This window comes from Anomaloglossus baeobatrachus, chromosome 3 (assembly GCF_048569485.1).
Source record: "Anomaloglossus baeobatrachus isolate aAnoBae1 chromosome 3, aAnoBae1.hap1, whole genome shotgun sequence".
Taxonomy (NCBI): Eukaryota; Metazoa; Chordata; class Amphibia; order Anura; family Aromobatidae; genus Anomaloglossus; species Anomaloglossus baeobatrachus.
In genome coordinates this window covers 182,482,776-182,495,279 of record NC_134355.1, presented here as the reverse complement: position 1 = coordinate 182,495,279, position 12,504 = coordinate 182,482,776, and the positions used below count along the sequence as shown (strand labels likewise).

Below are 12,504 nucleotides of genomic sequence, written 5' to 3'. Positions count from 1 at the left end.
CAAACAACAGAAGGAACAGTTTTAATAGGTGAGTCTAATGTTTAATGATGTCCATGGCTTGTAATGAAAGAAGGCCTTGAACAGTGTAAAGTTAAGTAAAAATATGCTGATGCTGTGATGTGGCCCAATGCTGGTATGTGCCCCCATCGTGGTGCAGCCACCATCCTGACATATGCCCCCTTCCTGCGGGGTAAGGGCGCTTTCACACTTGTGTTCAGCGCAATCCACCACTATGGAGAATAGCGCAGTCCGTTAACGCACTGCGCTATTCTCCATAGACTTGTATTGACGACGTACTGTAACGCAAGTGTCTGCGTTGCATCCGCTGGACAACGTTGAGTCTTTATTTTGACGCAGCGTCGGGAGGGAACGCTACATGTAGCGTTTTTTGGGTCGTTAAAATAACGCACATTGACAGATTCCGTTCGAATCTGCCAAGGTGTCTAATGATTGTATATGGTAGCGGATTCCGCCGCTATGCGCGAAGCGGCGGAATCCGCTGACAAATTCTGTCACGTTCTACTGAGCATGCTCAGCATGTCCAGCAGAACGATCTGAATCATTTAAAATCACTCCTGGTTTCTCTCCCCCCCTGTCTCATACTCACCGATCACGGGCGCAACGCTGCATAGTTGTCACAAAGCTCCAGCGGCTTTTCCTCTTTTGAAAATGCCGGCAACTCATTATTCAATCTCGTATTCTCTGCTTCCCCCGCCCACCGGCGTCTATGATTGGTTGCAGTCAGACCTGCCCCCACGCTGAGTGACAGCTGTCTCACTGCAACCAATCACAGCCGCTGGTGTGCGGGTCTATATAGTGCAGTAAAATAAATAAATAATTTAAAAAAAAAATCCACGTGCGGTCCCACCCAGTTTTGATACCAGCCAAGATAAAGCCACACGGCTGAAAGCTGGTATTCTCAGGAAGGGGAGCCCCACGTTATGGGGAGCCCCCAGCCTAACAATATCAGCCAGCAGCTGCGCAGAATTGTCGCATCCATTAGATGCGACAGTCCCGGGACTCTACCCGGCTCATCCCGAATTGCCCTGGTGCAGTGGCAATCGAGGTAATAAGAAGTTAATGCCAGCAGCTGATAGCTGCCACTAAGTCCTAGGTTAATCATGGGAGGCGTCTCCCCGAGATACCTTCCATGATTAACCTGTAAATTAAAGAAAATAAACACATACACCCGAAAAAATCCTTTATTTGGAAAAAAAGACAAAAAAACCTTCTTTCACCACTTTATTAAACCCCCAAATACCCCTCCAGGTCCGACGTAATCCACAGAGGTCCTACGACGCTTTCAGCTCTGCTACATGAAGCTGACAGGAGCGGCGGTAGAACACGACCGCTCTCTATCAACTCCACGCAGCAACTGAAGTGAGCCGCGCGATCGGCTGTGCCCTCATTCAGTTTACCTGCGGACATAGCTCTTGGGTGGAGGACTTCAGCTGTGGCCGCGGGTCACCTGAGTGACGACACAGCTAATCGCGCGGCTCACTGCAGTCACTCAGGGGATTTGCGGTTACTTCTCTCTCCTCCCGACCGCAAATCTCCTTTTCCCGGCAAAACATTAAAAACAAAAATAAAAACGCAAAACGTTTTTATACAGGAATCCGTTACTTTATTAGCACACTATTTGCAACGCATCCGTCACGTGCGTCACACAACGCACTGTGATGGATGCCTCACAACGCAAGTGTGAAAGCAGCCTAATGTGTGCGGGAGGCGGAGTGCGGGGTGGGTGGAGTCGAGCGGGGCCATGGCGCTGAGGACGTCAGTGCCAGGGACTGCATGGCTGGGGACAGATGAGTGTGTGTGTGTGTGTGTATGTGTTCTGTGTATACATGTGGAGTGCGGGGGGGGCCGAGCTGGGAAGTGTCGGGCGTCGACCTGTTGGCCCGTAGTTCAGGCTGTTCAGTGAGGCTCCCTGCACACGTAACCAGGGTAAGTATTGGGTAACTAAGCAAAGCGCTTTGCTTGGTTACCCAATATTTACCTTTGCTACCAGAGTATACCGCTTAGTGCTGGCTCCTTGCACACATAGCCAGGGTAAATATCGGGTAACTAAGCAATGCGCTTTTCTTAGTAACCCGATGTGTACCCTGGTTACGTGTGCAGGGAACCTTAGCTGAACCGTTGGTCGCAGGCTCTTTAGCTCACGCGCTGTGGCGACGGTTGTCACTGTAATGGTGTCATTGTGGAGCAAGACAGACAAAGGCAATTATATACTGTACTTGAAGGTGGTCCGATTCTACGCATCGGGTATTCTAGAGTTTACGTATTGTGTAGTTAATGTATGATTTTTGTTTATATATATATATATATATATATATATTAGATATTATTGTCTGTAAGTTACCAAGTGTTTGTGTAGGGCGCTGTACATGTTCTGGGTGTTGTCTGGGTGTGGCGGGGGGTGAGAGCGGTGTTGTATGTGTGTTGCGTGTGTTGCGTTGTTTGTGGAGCGCTGTGTGTCTGTAGCGTTGTGTGTGTGTGTGTTGCGCGGTTTGTGTGGGTGTGGTGTGTTTTGGGGGGAGGTATGTTTTGTGCAATGTGTGTGTGTTGCGCGGTATGTGCGTATATTTATGTATGCCGCGGTGTTTGTGTGTAGGGTGTTGTGTGTGTGCAGCGTTGTATGTGTGTGTGGGTGTCTGTGTAGGGCGGTGTTTGTGGTTCCCAGTGTGTGTGGTGTGTTGTGTGTGTGTGTTGGGGGGAGGTGTGCACCTCCCATCGTGCTCCATCCCCCATGCTGCGCACACCCCATCGTGCTCCATCCGCCAAGCTGCGCACTCCCAAACGTGCTCCATCCGCCATGCTACGCACTCCCAAACGTGCTCCATCCGCCATGCTGCGCACTCGCAAACGTGCTCCATCCGCCATGCTGCGCACTCCCAAACGTGCTCCATCCCCCATGCTGCGCACTCCCCATCGTGCTCCATCCTCCATGCTGCGCACCCCCCATCGTGCTCCATCCCCCATGCTGCACCAGCATCAGCCTCTCTGCCCCCAGCATCAGCCTCTCTCCTCCCAGCATCAGCCTCTCTCCTCCCAGTCTCAGCCTCCCCCAGCATCAGCCTCTCTTCTCTCAGCCTCCCCCCTCCCAGCCTCCCCCAGCATCAGCCTCCCCCTCCCAGCCTCCCCCAGCATCAGCCTCCCCCTCCCAGCCTCCCCCAGCATCAGCCTCTCGCCTCCCCCAGCATCAGCCACTCTCCTCCCAGCCTCCCCCAGCATCAGCCTCTCTCCTCCCAGCCTCCTCCAGCATCAGCCTCTCTCCTCCCAGCCTCCCCCAGCATCAGCCACCCTCTCCCAGCCTTCCCCAGGATCAGCCTCTCTACTCCCAGCCTCCCTCCTCCCAGCCTCCCCCAGCATCAGCCTCCCCCTTCCCAGCCTCCCCCAGCATCAGCCTCTCTCCTCCCAGCCTCCCCCAGCATCAGCCTCTCTCCTCTCAGCCTCCCCCAGCATCAGCCTACACCCTCCCAGCCTCCCCCAGCATCAGCCTACCCCAGCATCAGCCTACACCCTCCCAGCCTCCCCCAGCATCAGCCTACCCCAGCCTCAGCCTACCCCAGCATCAGCCTCTCTCCTCCTAGCCTCCCCCAGCATCAGCCTCCCCCTCCCAGCCTTCCCCAGCATCAGCCTCTCTCCTCCCAGCCTCCCCCAGCACGCCGTGCTCCTCTGCCGACACTCACAGATCCGATCACATACACTCACACACACACACACACATCAGAACACACTCACACACACCCGATCGCATACACTCACACACACACTGACGATATCGGACATACGCGCTCACACTCACAACATCCGGAGATACCACATGCTTCTGGCCATGTGATCCTCCGGCAGGTCCTGGAAGCTCACAGCACAGTATCGCCGCCGAGAAGCAAGCGATATCCCAGGATGTTGTGAGTGTGTGGATGCGATGTGATGTGTGTGTGAGAGTGAGTGTGATCTGATGTGTGTGTGTGTGCTGTTATGTGTGTGCGTGTGTATGTTCCGCCGCTGCAGGACCTTGATGCGCTGGTAACTATGCTACCATGGTTACCAGCGTATCCCGTCCCCCGCTCGCACGGGAGCCCACACCAGCATACGGCGGTAACCCCAGCAATGCGAGGGTATGTGTCGGCTGGGTTGGCGGCGTACGCTGATGTGGGCTCCTGGGGGTACAGTACTCACCTGGGAATCGTGGCTCCATGTCGGTTCGGGGAATGCGTGCGGGGCCAGAGCGAGCGTAAATTGCGTGAGGGGGCGGGGCGTGGCCGAGTTGCCAATGCGTGCAGGGTGCCGGGGCGAGAGGCCAATCCGTGTGGGGGGCGGAGCCTGGGCGAGCGGCCGGCCAATCCGTGTGCGGGCGGAGCCTGGGCGAGCAGCCAATCCGTGCAGGGGGCGGGGCCATGGCGAGCCCAGCGGCCAATCAGCTTTGTGTCACCGTAAGGACACAATTTTGGAGCAAGACAGACAGACAGACAGACAGACAGAATAAGGCAATTATATATATAGATATGTTTGTGAATTTGTCTTCAAATATGTACGTATGCCTGTATGTGTATGTGCGTGTGCATGGGGCCCACAAAAACCTGGACCCGGCCCTGCCACTCGGTCTTGTCACTGACACTGTGGGTGCTGTGAGGATTTACAAGTCTGCAGTCACCTAAAATGACTGTCTGCAGGACATAGTGAATCACATGCACAGCCCCTTTAGGAGCACAGGATCAGCTCCAGCCTGTTTTGTGGGGTGAGGAGAGTAGAATACATCCCCTCACTCGTCACCTCAGCACTGAGCGGTCTATAATGCCCACAGCAGCAGCTCGGTTCTGGGGCCCATTGTCTCTCACAACGTCTACAACGAAGATCAACGCAGAACGGGCATGCGGTAATAAGGACCAGAGAGCTCGCAGCCTATCACAGATCTTGTTAGTGTCCTCTGTTGAGAGACATCCACAGCTATTGGCTGAGTCGCTTGTACATAGGCGGAGTGTGCGGCGAGGGCGGGCGCAGGGAAGTGTTAGTAGTGTTGCTAGCCAGCTGGGCAGTTTCCGGTGCGCGGTCTGCAGTGCTAGTAACCAGGTATTTATCGGTTCCCCCGGCTCCGCCTGTGGGTCAGCGCGTCTCCATTGTATTGTGACCGTGTTGTATTGTGCAGGTGCCGGAGTACCGAGGCCCCCCCAGCATGGATGCCGAGCAGAGCATGGAGGGAGGACAGAGCCAGGTATTTTGCCGCACCATTACCGCTCATCAGCCGTGCTGTGGGTTTCCTGCCTGACGCTGACTAGTCTTTTATTTTACAGGTTGCGGAAAATCCCCATTCTGAATTTGGTCTCACAGAAAATGTTGAGGTACCAGACCAGCCGCTGCTATGAGGTCCTTGGTGGTCTGCTCTCCCTGCAGTGTGTAGTGGTGGTCTGCAGCTAGACAGGAGGGGTGCTCGCCCTGCTCTGGACCGGTGCATAGCAACGTCTATCCTGGAACACTGTGGCCCCTGCCGAAGGGTTACCCTGCTCTGGACCTGTGTATAGGGGGGGGGCGGGGTTGCCCTGCTCTGGACCTGTGTATAGGGGGGGGGGCGGGGTTGCCCTGCTCTGGACCTGTGTATAGGGGGGGGGGCGGGGTTGCCCTGCTCTGGACCTGTGTATAGGGGGGGGGGGCGGGGTTGCCCTGCTCTGGACCTGTGTATAGGGGGGGGGGGGCGGGGTTGCCCTGCTCTGGACCTGTGTATAGGGGGGGGGGCGGGGTTGCCCTGCTCTGGACCTGTGTATAGGGGGGGGGGGGGCGGGGTTGCCCTGCTCTGGACCTGTGTATAGGGGGGGGGGGCGGGGTTGCCCTGCTCTGGACCTGTGTATAGGGGGGGGGGGCGGGGTTGCCCTGCTCTGGACCTGTGTATAGGGGGGGGGGGGGGGGCGGGGTTGCCCTGCTCTGGACCTGTGTATAGGGGGGGGGGGGGGGGCGGGGTTGCCCTGCTCTGGACCTGTGTATAGGGGGGGGGGGGGGGGCGGGGTTGCCCTGCTCTGGACCTGTGTATAGGGGGGGGGGGCGGGGTTGCCCTGCTCTGGACCTGTGTATAGGGGGGGGGGCGGGGTTGCCCTGCTCTGGACCTGTGTATAGGGGGGGGGGGGGGCGGGGTTGCCCTGCTCTGGACCTGTGTATAGGGGGGGGGGGGGGGGGGGGGCGGGGTTGCCCTGCTCTGGACCTGTGTATAGGGGGGGGGGGGGGCGGGGTTGCCCTGCTCTGGACCTGTGTATAGGGGGGGGGGGGGGCGGGGTTGCCCTGCTCTGGACCTGTGTATAGGGGGGGGGGGCGGGTTGCCCTGCTCTGGACCTGTGTATAGGGGGGGGGGGGCGGGGTTGCCCTGCTCTGGACCTGTGTATAGGGGGGGGGGGCGGGGTTGCCCTGCTCTGGACCTGTGTATGGGGGGGGGGGGGGCGGGGTTGCCCTGCTCTGGACCTGTGTATGGGGGGGGGGGGGGCGGGGTTGCCCTGCTCTGGACCTGTGTATGGGGGGGGGGGGGGGGCGGGGTTGCCCTGCTCTGGACCTGTGTATGGGGGGGGGGGGGGCGGGGTTGCCCTGCTCTGGACCTGTGTATGGGGGGGGGGGGGGGCGGGGTTGCCCTGCTCTGGACCTGTGTATAGGGGGGGGGGGGGCGGGGTTGCCCTGCTCTGGACCTGTGTATAGGGGGGGGGGGGGGCGGGGTTGCCCTGCTCTGGACCTGTGTATAGGGGGGGGGGGGCGGGGTTGCCCTGCTCTGGACCTGTGTATAGGGGGGGGGGGGGCGGGGTTGCCCTGCTCTGGACCTGTGTATAGGGGGGGGGGCGGGGTTACTCACTCTACTATAGGGGTGTGTGTGTGCGTATATAGAAAGGGGAATGATTACTCTACTATAGAGCTGTGTATAGAGGCATGGGGGGGGGAACTCTATAGAGCGAGGGGTGACTCTAGACCTGTGTATTTTGCCTAATGTGCTTTAGATCTCTTTACCTTAAATGGAAATTACCTCTGTAGAGCACCTGACCTGAACATGGCTAAGTTAAGAGACTGCACCACTTGTTCTTTTGAAGTCAAATCTTTTAGGCTATGTGCACACTAGCAAAGTGATTTTTCTCAAGAAAATTGCATGAGAAACTTCTGGGAGTTGAAGATTACCGCACCTGTGGTAAAAAACCGCACCAAATCCGCGGGAAAAACGCATGCATTTTGCTGCGGTTTTTCCGCAGGTTGGTCCCTGTGTTTTTTTTTTTTATGCTGTAACTGCAATAAATAATATAGATAATAGTAATGGATAGAGGGATAGATGAATAGATAGATGAGAAAGACCTATATAATGTCCCACCTCCCTGCATTTTCTAAGCTGGCACCCTTTAGTGACTTTCATGTGGCACTAAAGGGTGCTTAGCCTTGTATTTAGCCATAAAATAAATAAATAATTTAAAAAAAAAACCATGTGAGGTCCCCCCCCATCTTTTGTAGCCAGCTAGGGTAAATCAGACGGCTGCAGACCACAGCTGGCAGCTTTACCTTGACTGGTAATCCAAAATAGAGGGCACCCCACGCTGTTATTTTACATTAAATAAATAATTTAAAAACAAAAAACGTGGGGTCCCCCCCCAATTGGATCACCAGCCAAGGTAAAGCGGACAGCTGTGGTCTGGTATTCTCAGACTAGGGAGGTCCACTGTTATTGGAAACTACCCAGCCTAAAAATAGCAGGCCGCAGCCGCCCCAGAAGTGGCGCACCCATTAGACGTGCCAATCCTGGCGCTTTGCCCGAACTCACCCCGTTGCCCTGGTGCGGTGGCAAACGAGGTAATATATGGGGTTGATGCCAGATGTGTAATGTCACCTGGCATCAAGCCCTGGGGTTGGTGAGGTCAGGCGTCTATCAGATACCCGACATCACCAACCCAGTCAGTAAGAAATAAAAAATAGACAACAAAAAAAGTGTTATTTGAAAAACCACTACCCAAAACATTCCCTCTTTCATAATTAATTAATTATAATAATTTTATTCATTTATATAGCGCTATTAATTCCACAGAGCTTTACTTACATTTCACCAATTTATTGAAAAGAACAATCAATTCCACGTCCGGCGTAATCCAATGGGGGGGGGGTCCCACGGCGATCCATACCATAGTCACTGTCCCATTCAGTGAAGAACAGAAGGTTCCCCATTGGCTGGGAGAGCAGTGCAGTGACCTGAGCTAACATCAATAGCCCAGGTCACTGCAGGGGATGACGAGCGCTGCTGTCGGGAGGATAGATGAGATCATTACCTGCTGTGACTATCTCCTAGAGTCCTGCCATCAGCGCTGTCACTGCCTTCTATGCCCGCCGCGTTGTCAGCAGTATCGCGAGAGCCCGTGACATCACTGCTAGTGACAGTCTTGGGCCGCTCGCGACACGGGCATAGACAGCAGTGACCGCGGTGACGTCAGGAGGCAGGAGATCGTCACAGCAGGTAATTATCTCATCTCACCTCCTGACAGCAGTGCTCGGCATCCCTGCGGCTTCACGCACTGCTGTGTATCAGTGTCTGCCTGCGCTGCAGGGTGACAAGTGCTGACACTGTGGGCAGACACTGACACACAGCAGGGCTGGCAGCGGCGGGGCCAGAGCGGGACACAGACTGCACGGGCACCTGAAGGTCACACTGAAGCGCTTCTGTGCGGTGTCCAGGGAGTGTGATGTGTGTGTTTACTCTGCTCCGCTTCCTCTTCTGTCATAATGACATCACTTCCTGCAAAACCGCAGGCAGCGATGAGCATTACCGCAGGTAAATCGCAGCTATACCGGGGGGTATACCGCACATCATTTGCTACCTGCGGTATACCCCCGGAATTTCGCGATTACATTACAGTGAATGGAGTTAAATACCGGGGGTATACCGCAGGTACCTGCGGAAAAGTGACATGCACATTTTCAAGAAATTTTCACACAGCTATTTTTTTTTTTTTTTTTTTTTTTTTCCTTCCCATAGGTTTTGCTGGGAAATGTCTGCAGAAAGATTTCAAACATTTCTCAAGAAATTTCCACAGCAAAACCGCGGGTAAATACGCGGGTAAAACTGCCTAGTGCGCACATAGCCTAAATTGCTCAGTTCCATGGGCAGGCGTCACAATGTAACGGCCTGTTTCGGCTTGAGCACAAGCCTTTCTTAACCCCTTCAGCCCCCGGGCACTTTCCGTTTTTGCGTTTGTTTTTTGCTCCCCTTCTTCCGAGAGGCGTAACTTTTTTTATTTTTCCATCAATCTTGCCATATGAGGGCTTGTTTTTCGCGGGACGAGTTGTACTTTTAAATGAAACCATAAGTTATACCATATAGTTTACTGGAAAACGGCAAAAAAATTCCAAGTATGGAAAAATTGCAAAAAAAGTGTGATCGTACAATAGTTTTTAGGATATTTTATTCACGGTGTTCACTATATGGTAAAACTGAGATATGTGATGCCTCAGGTCAGTGCGAGTTTGTAGACCCCAAACATGTATAGGTTTGCTTGTATCTAAGCGGTTAAAAATTCACAAGCTTGTCCAAAAAACGTGGTGGACGTTTTGCGCCATTTTCCAAAACCCGTAGCGTTCTCATTTTTCAAGATCTAAGGCTCAGTGATGGCTTATTTTTTGCGTCTCGACCTGACGTTTTTAACGGTACCATTTTTTTGCGCAGATGCTACGTTTTGATCGCCTGTTATTGCATTTTGCGCAAAATTTGCGGTGACCAAAAACGTAATTTTGGCGTTTGGAATTTTTCTTTGCCGCTACGCCGTTTACTGATCAGATTCATTGATTTTATATTTTGATGGATCTGGCATTTCTGAACGTGGCGATACCAAATGTGTGTATTTTGTATTTTTTTTTTTAACCCTTTAATTTTCAATGGGGTGAAAGGGGGGTAATTTGAACTTTTAGGTTTTTTTTATTTTACTAGTTCCCCTAGGGGGCTATAGCGATCAGCAATCCGATCGCTCTGCACATCTCAGCTACAGAGCTGAGAACTGCAGATCTGCTGCTTTACTTTCAATGGCGGCTGTATTCCGGCATTGAGAGGAAGTGAGTGAGGTTAGCTACAGGCGTCATCACATGACCCTGTGCTACCATAGCAACCACCGAAAGTCACGTGATCATGTCACGTGACTTCCGGTGGGGGCGGGGTAAGTGACTGTCATGGCGGCGCCCATATACATATCACTGCCAGATTTTGGCAGCGAAATGTAAGGGGTTAATGGCCGTGGGTGGAAGCGATTCCACCCGCGGCTAGCAGGCACACATGTCAGCTGATATGTGCGCGGATCGCGGCCACCTGCAGGGGGCGGGGCTTACCGGCACATGATCCATGACGTACCCAGTATGTCATGGGTCGTTACGGGGTTAAACAGAAGATTATGGCTAGGTTCGCACACTGCGTCTTTTTGACGCTGCGTTTGTGCGTTTTTGGCCTAAAACTCAAACGCACCTGCGTCAAAAAACGCATGCGTTTTTGCTGCGATTTGGTGCGTTTTGCTGCGTTTTTCCAATGCATTGCATGGGCGAAAAACGCAGGAAAGAACTGACATGTCCATTTTTTTTTTTTTTTTTTTAACAAACGCAGGTAAAAAAAACAATGTGTGCGGACAGCAAAAATGAAAACTTATAGACTTTGCTGGGGAAGCAAAGTCCTGCAGTTTTGAGGCCAAAAACGCGCAAAAACGCTGCGAAAAATGCACTGTGCGCACATAGCCTATCACTGCAAAGGTCAAACACTAAAAAAACTTAACTGACAATCGCAGCATTGTTTTTTTTTTTTTTATTCACTTTCTACTCATCCAATTTTATAAACTCGTGTGCAAGAGCCTCTGTAGGGACTGTAGTTTTAAAACTGCCTTCTAGTCATTCATCCAAGGCTCCCACTTTGAGTTTATGGTGACTGTACTTACCCTGCTTCAAAAACACAGCATGTTACAGTTCCAGTAAAGTGAGAATTTGTAAAAACTTCCTGCATGCCATGGTTTTTTTTTTGTTTTTTTTTTTTCAACTCTGCATAAACTGACCTGCGGTGTGTGGTTTCATTCAAATCCGTAGCATTTAAATTTCTCTTGTGGGTACCCTAAGTTATGTGCAGATTTTCCTCATAGACTTGTGTTAGAAGTGGAAATTCCACAGGTAAACGCACATACACTTATTGCATTTTTGAGGCGGAAACACATCAAATGCATGTGACCAGCACATAAGTATCAGTCTTTCTTCAGCGCTCTATTGGGAGACCCAGACGATTGGGGTATAGCTACTGCCCTCTGGAGGCCACACAAAGCACTACATTAAAAGTGCAAGGCCCCTCCCCCTCTGGCTATACCCCCCCGTGGTATCACGGGTTCTCCAGTTTTAGCTTTGTGTGCGAAGGAGGTCAGACATTCCATGCATAGCTCCACAGATTTTAGTCAGCAGTAGCTGCTGACTGTTTCGGATGGAAGAAAAGAGGACACATATAGTGTCCCCAGCATGCTCCCTTCTCACCCCTGGATGGTGTTGTAAGGTTGAGGTACCTATTGCTGGTACAGGGCTGGAGCCTGACATGCTGTTTTCCTTCCACATCCCCTGGTAGGGCTCTGTGGAAGTGGGATCCTGCCGGCCTCTCAGCTCTGATGCCGGGCTCCATCCACAGACCCATTAGAACCTGATGGAGACGGAGCAGGAGTACGATCAGGGACAGGCCCTGCATCATACAGGTACTGTGTCCCCGGCAGGCACAGACACACTCCGGGCTGGCTGGGTGTTGTAGTGCGCCGGGGACCGCAACGTTGGAGTTAGTGTCCCTACAGATTACTGGGGGACTTTTTTGTGTATGGGAACGCAGCGCCGACCCCCTCTGGACCGGGCGGCGCTGCTGTGACTTGTGGTGCGCCGGGGATCCGCCGTCCGCGCTTTTACGGCGGCGGCGGTTATAAATTTAGTCCCCGGCTTTTTGGGCCTAGGACGCCGGCAGCTCCGATTCGTTCCCGCCCCCACCCTGTCATTCAGGGTAGGGGAGAGACGCTGTTCGCTAGCAGCGACGAGGGCTGGAGCCTGATTTACATGCTCCAGCCCTCTCACTTGGCACAGAGGGAAGCAGGCTTCCCGCTCTTGGCCAGGAACGCCCAGGGCCCGCCCCCCTTCCTCTCTCGAGACGCCGGCAGCCATTACATGCATGCCTGGCTGGAGGAAGGACGCAAGGCTCTGGGAGACCTGGACTAGGGGCTATCTGGCGACCACACACCCGCTTTTTTAAGCGGGCGGTAAGCGATTTTTCTGTGCTGGTCCCTCTAGTGCCTCACGGTGTATCGGTGTACTGTGTACAGATATATAGATATTGTATTTCTTGCACTGTGAGGTGCGCTTCTGGCTGCATATCCCAGATCGCTCTGTGGAAGCAGCAACATGTCATCCTCAAAACGCAAGGCGGCCAAGGCAAAAAGGGCTGTGTATACTGCGTGTGCTGCATGTGGGGCTAATCTACCAGCAGGCTCCGATGACCCCCATTGTGTGCAATGC

General features: G+C 53.4%; 1 protein-coding gene across 1 annotated transcript in view; it reads left to right on the top strand.

Moving 5' to 3' along the window:
* The first annotated feature begins 4,970 nt into the window (after positions 1-4,970).
* DPY30 (dpy-30 histone methyltransferase complex regulatory subunit) overlaps positions 4,971-12,504 on the top strand; it is a 46,338-nt gene continuing 38,804 nt past the window's right edge. The window contains exons 1-3 of the mRNA XM_075338182.1: positions 4,971-5,076; positions 5,153-5,218; positions 5,298-5,345. Coding sequence (XP_075194297.1) covers positions 5,180-5,218; positions 5,298-5,345 — 87 coding nt within the window. The 5' untranslated portion in view covers positions 4,971-5,076; positions 5,153-5,179. The remainder of the gene's footprint in view (positions 5,077-5,152; positions 5,219-5,297; positions 5,346-12,504) is intronic.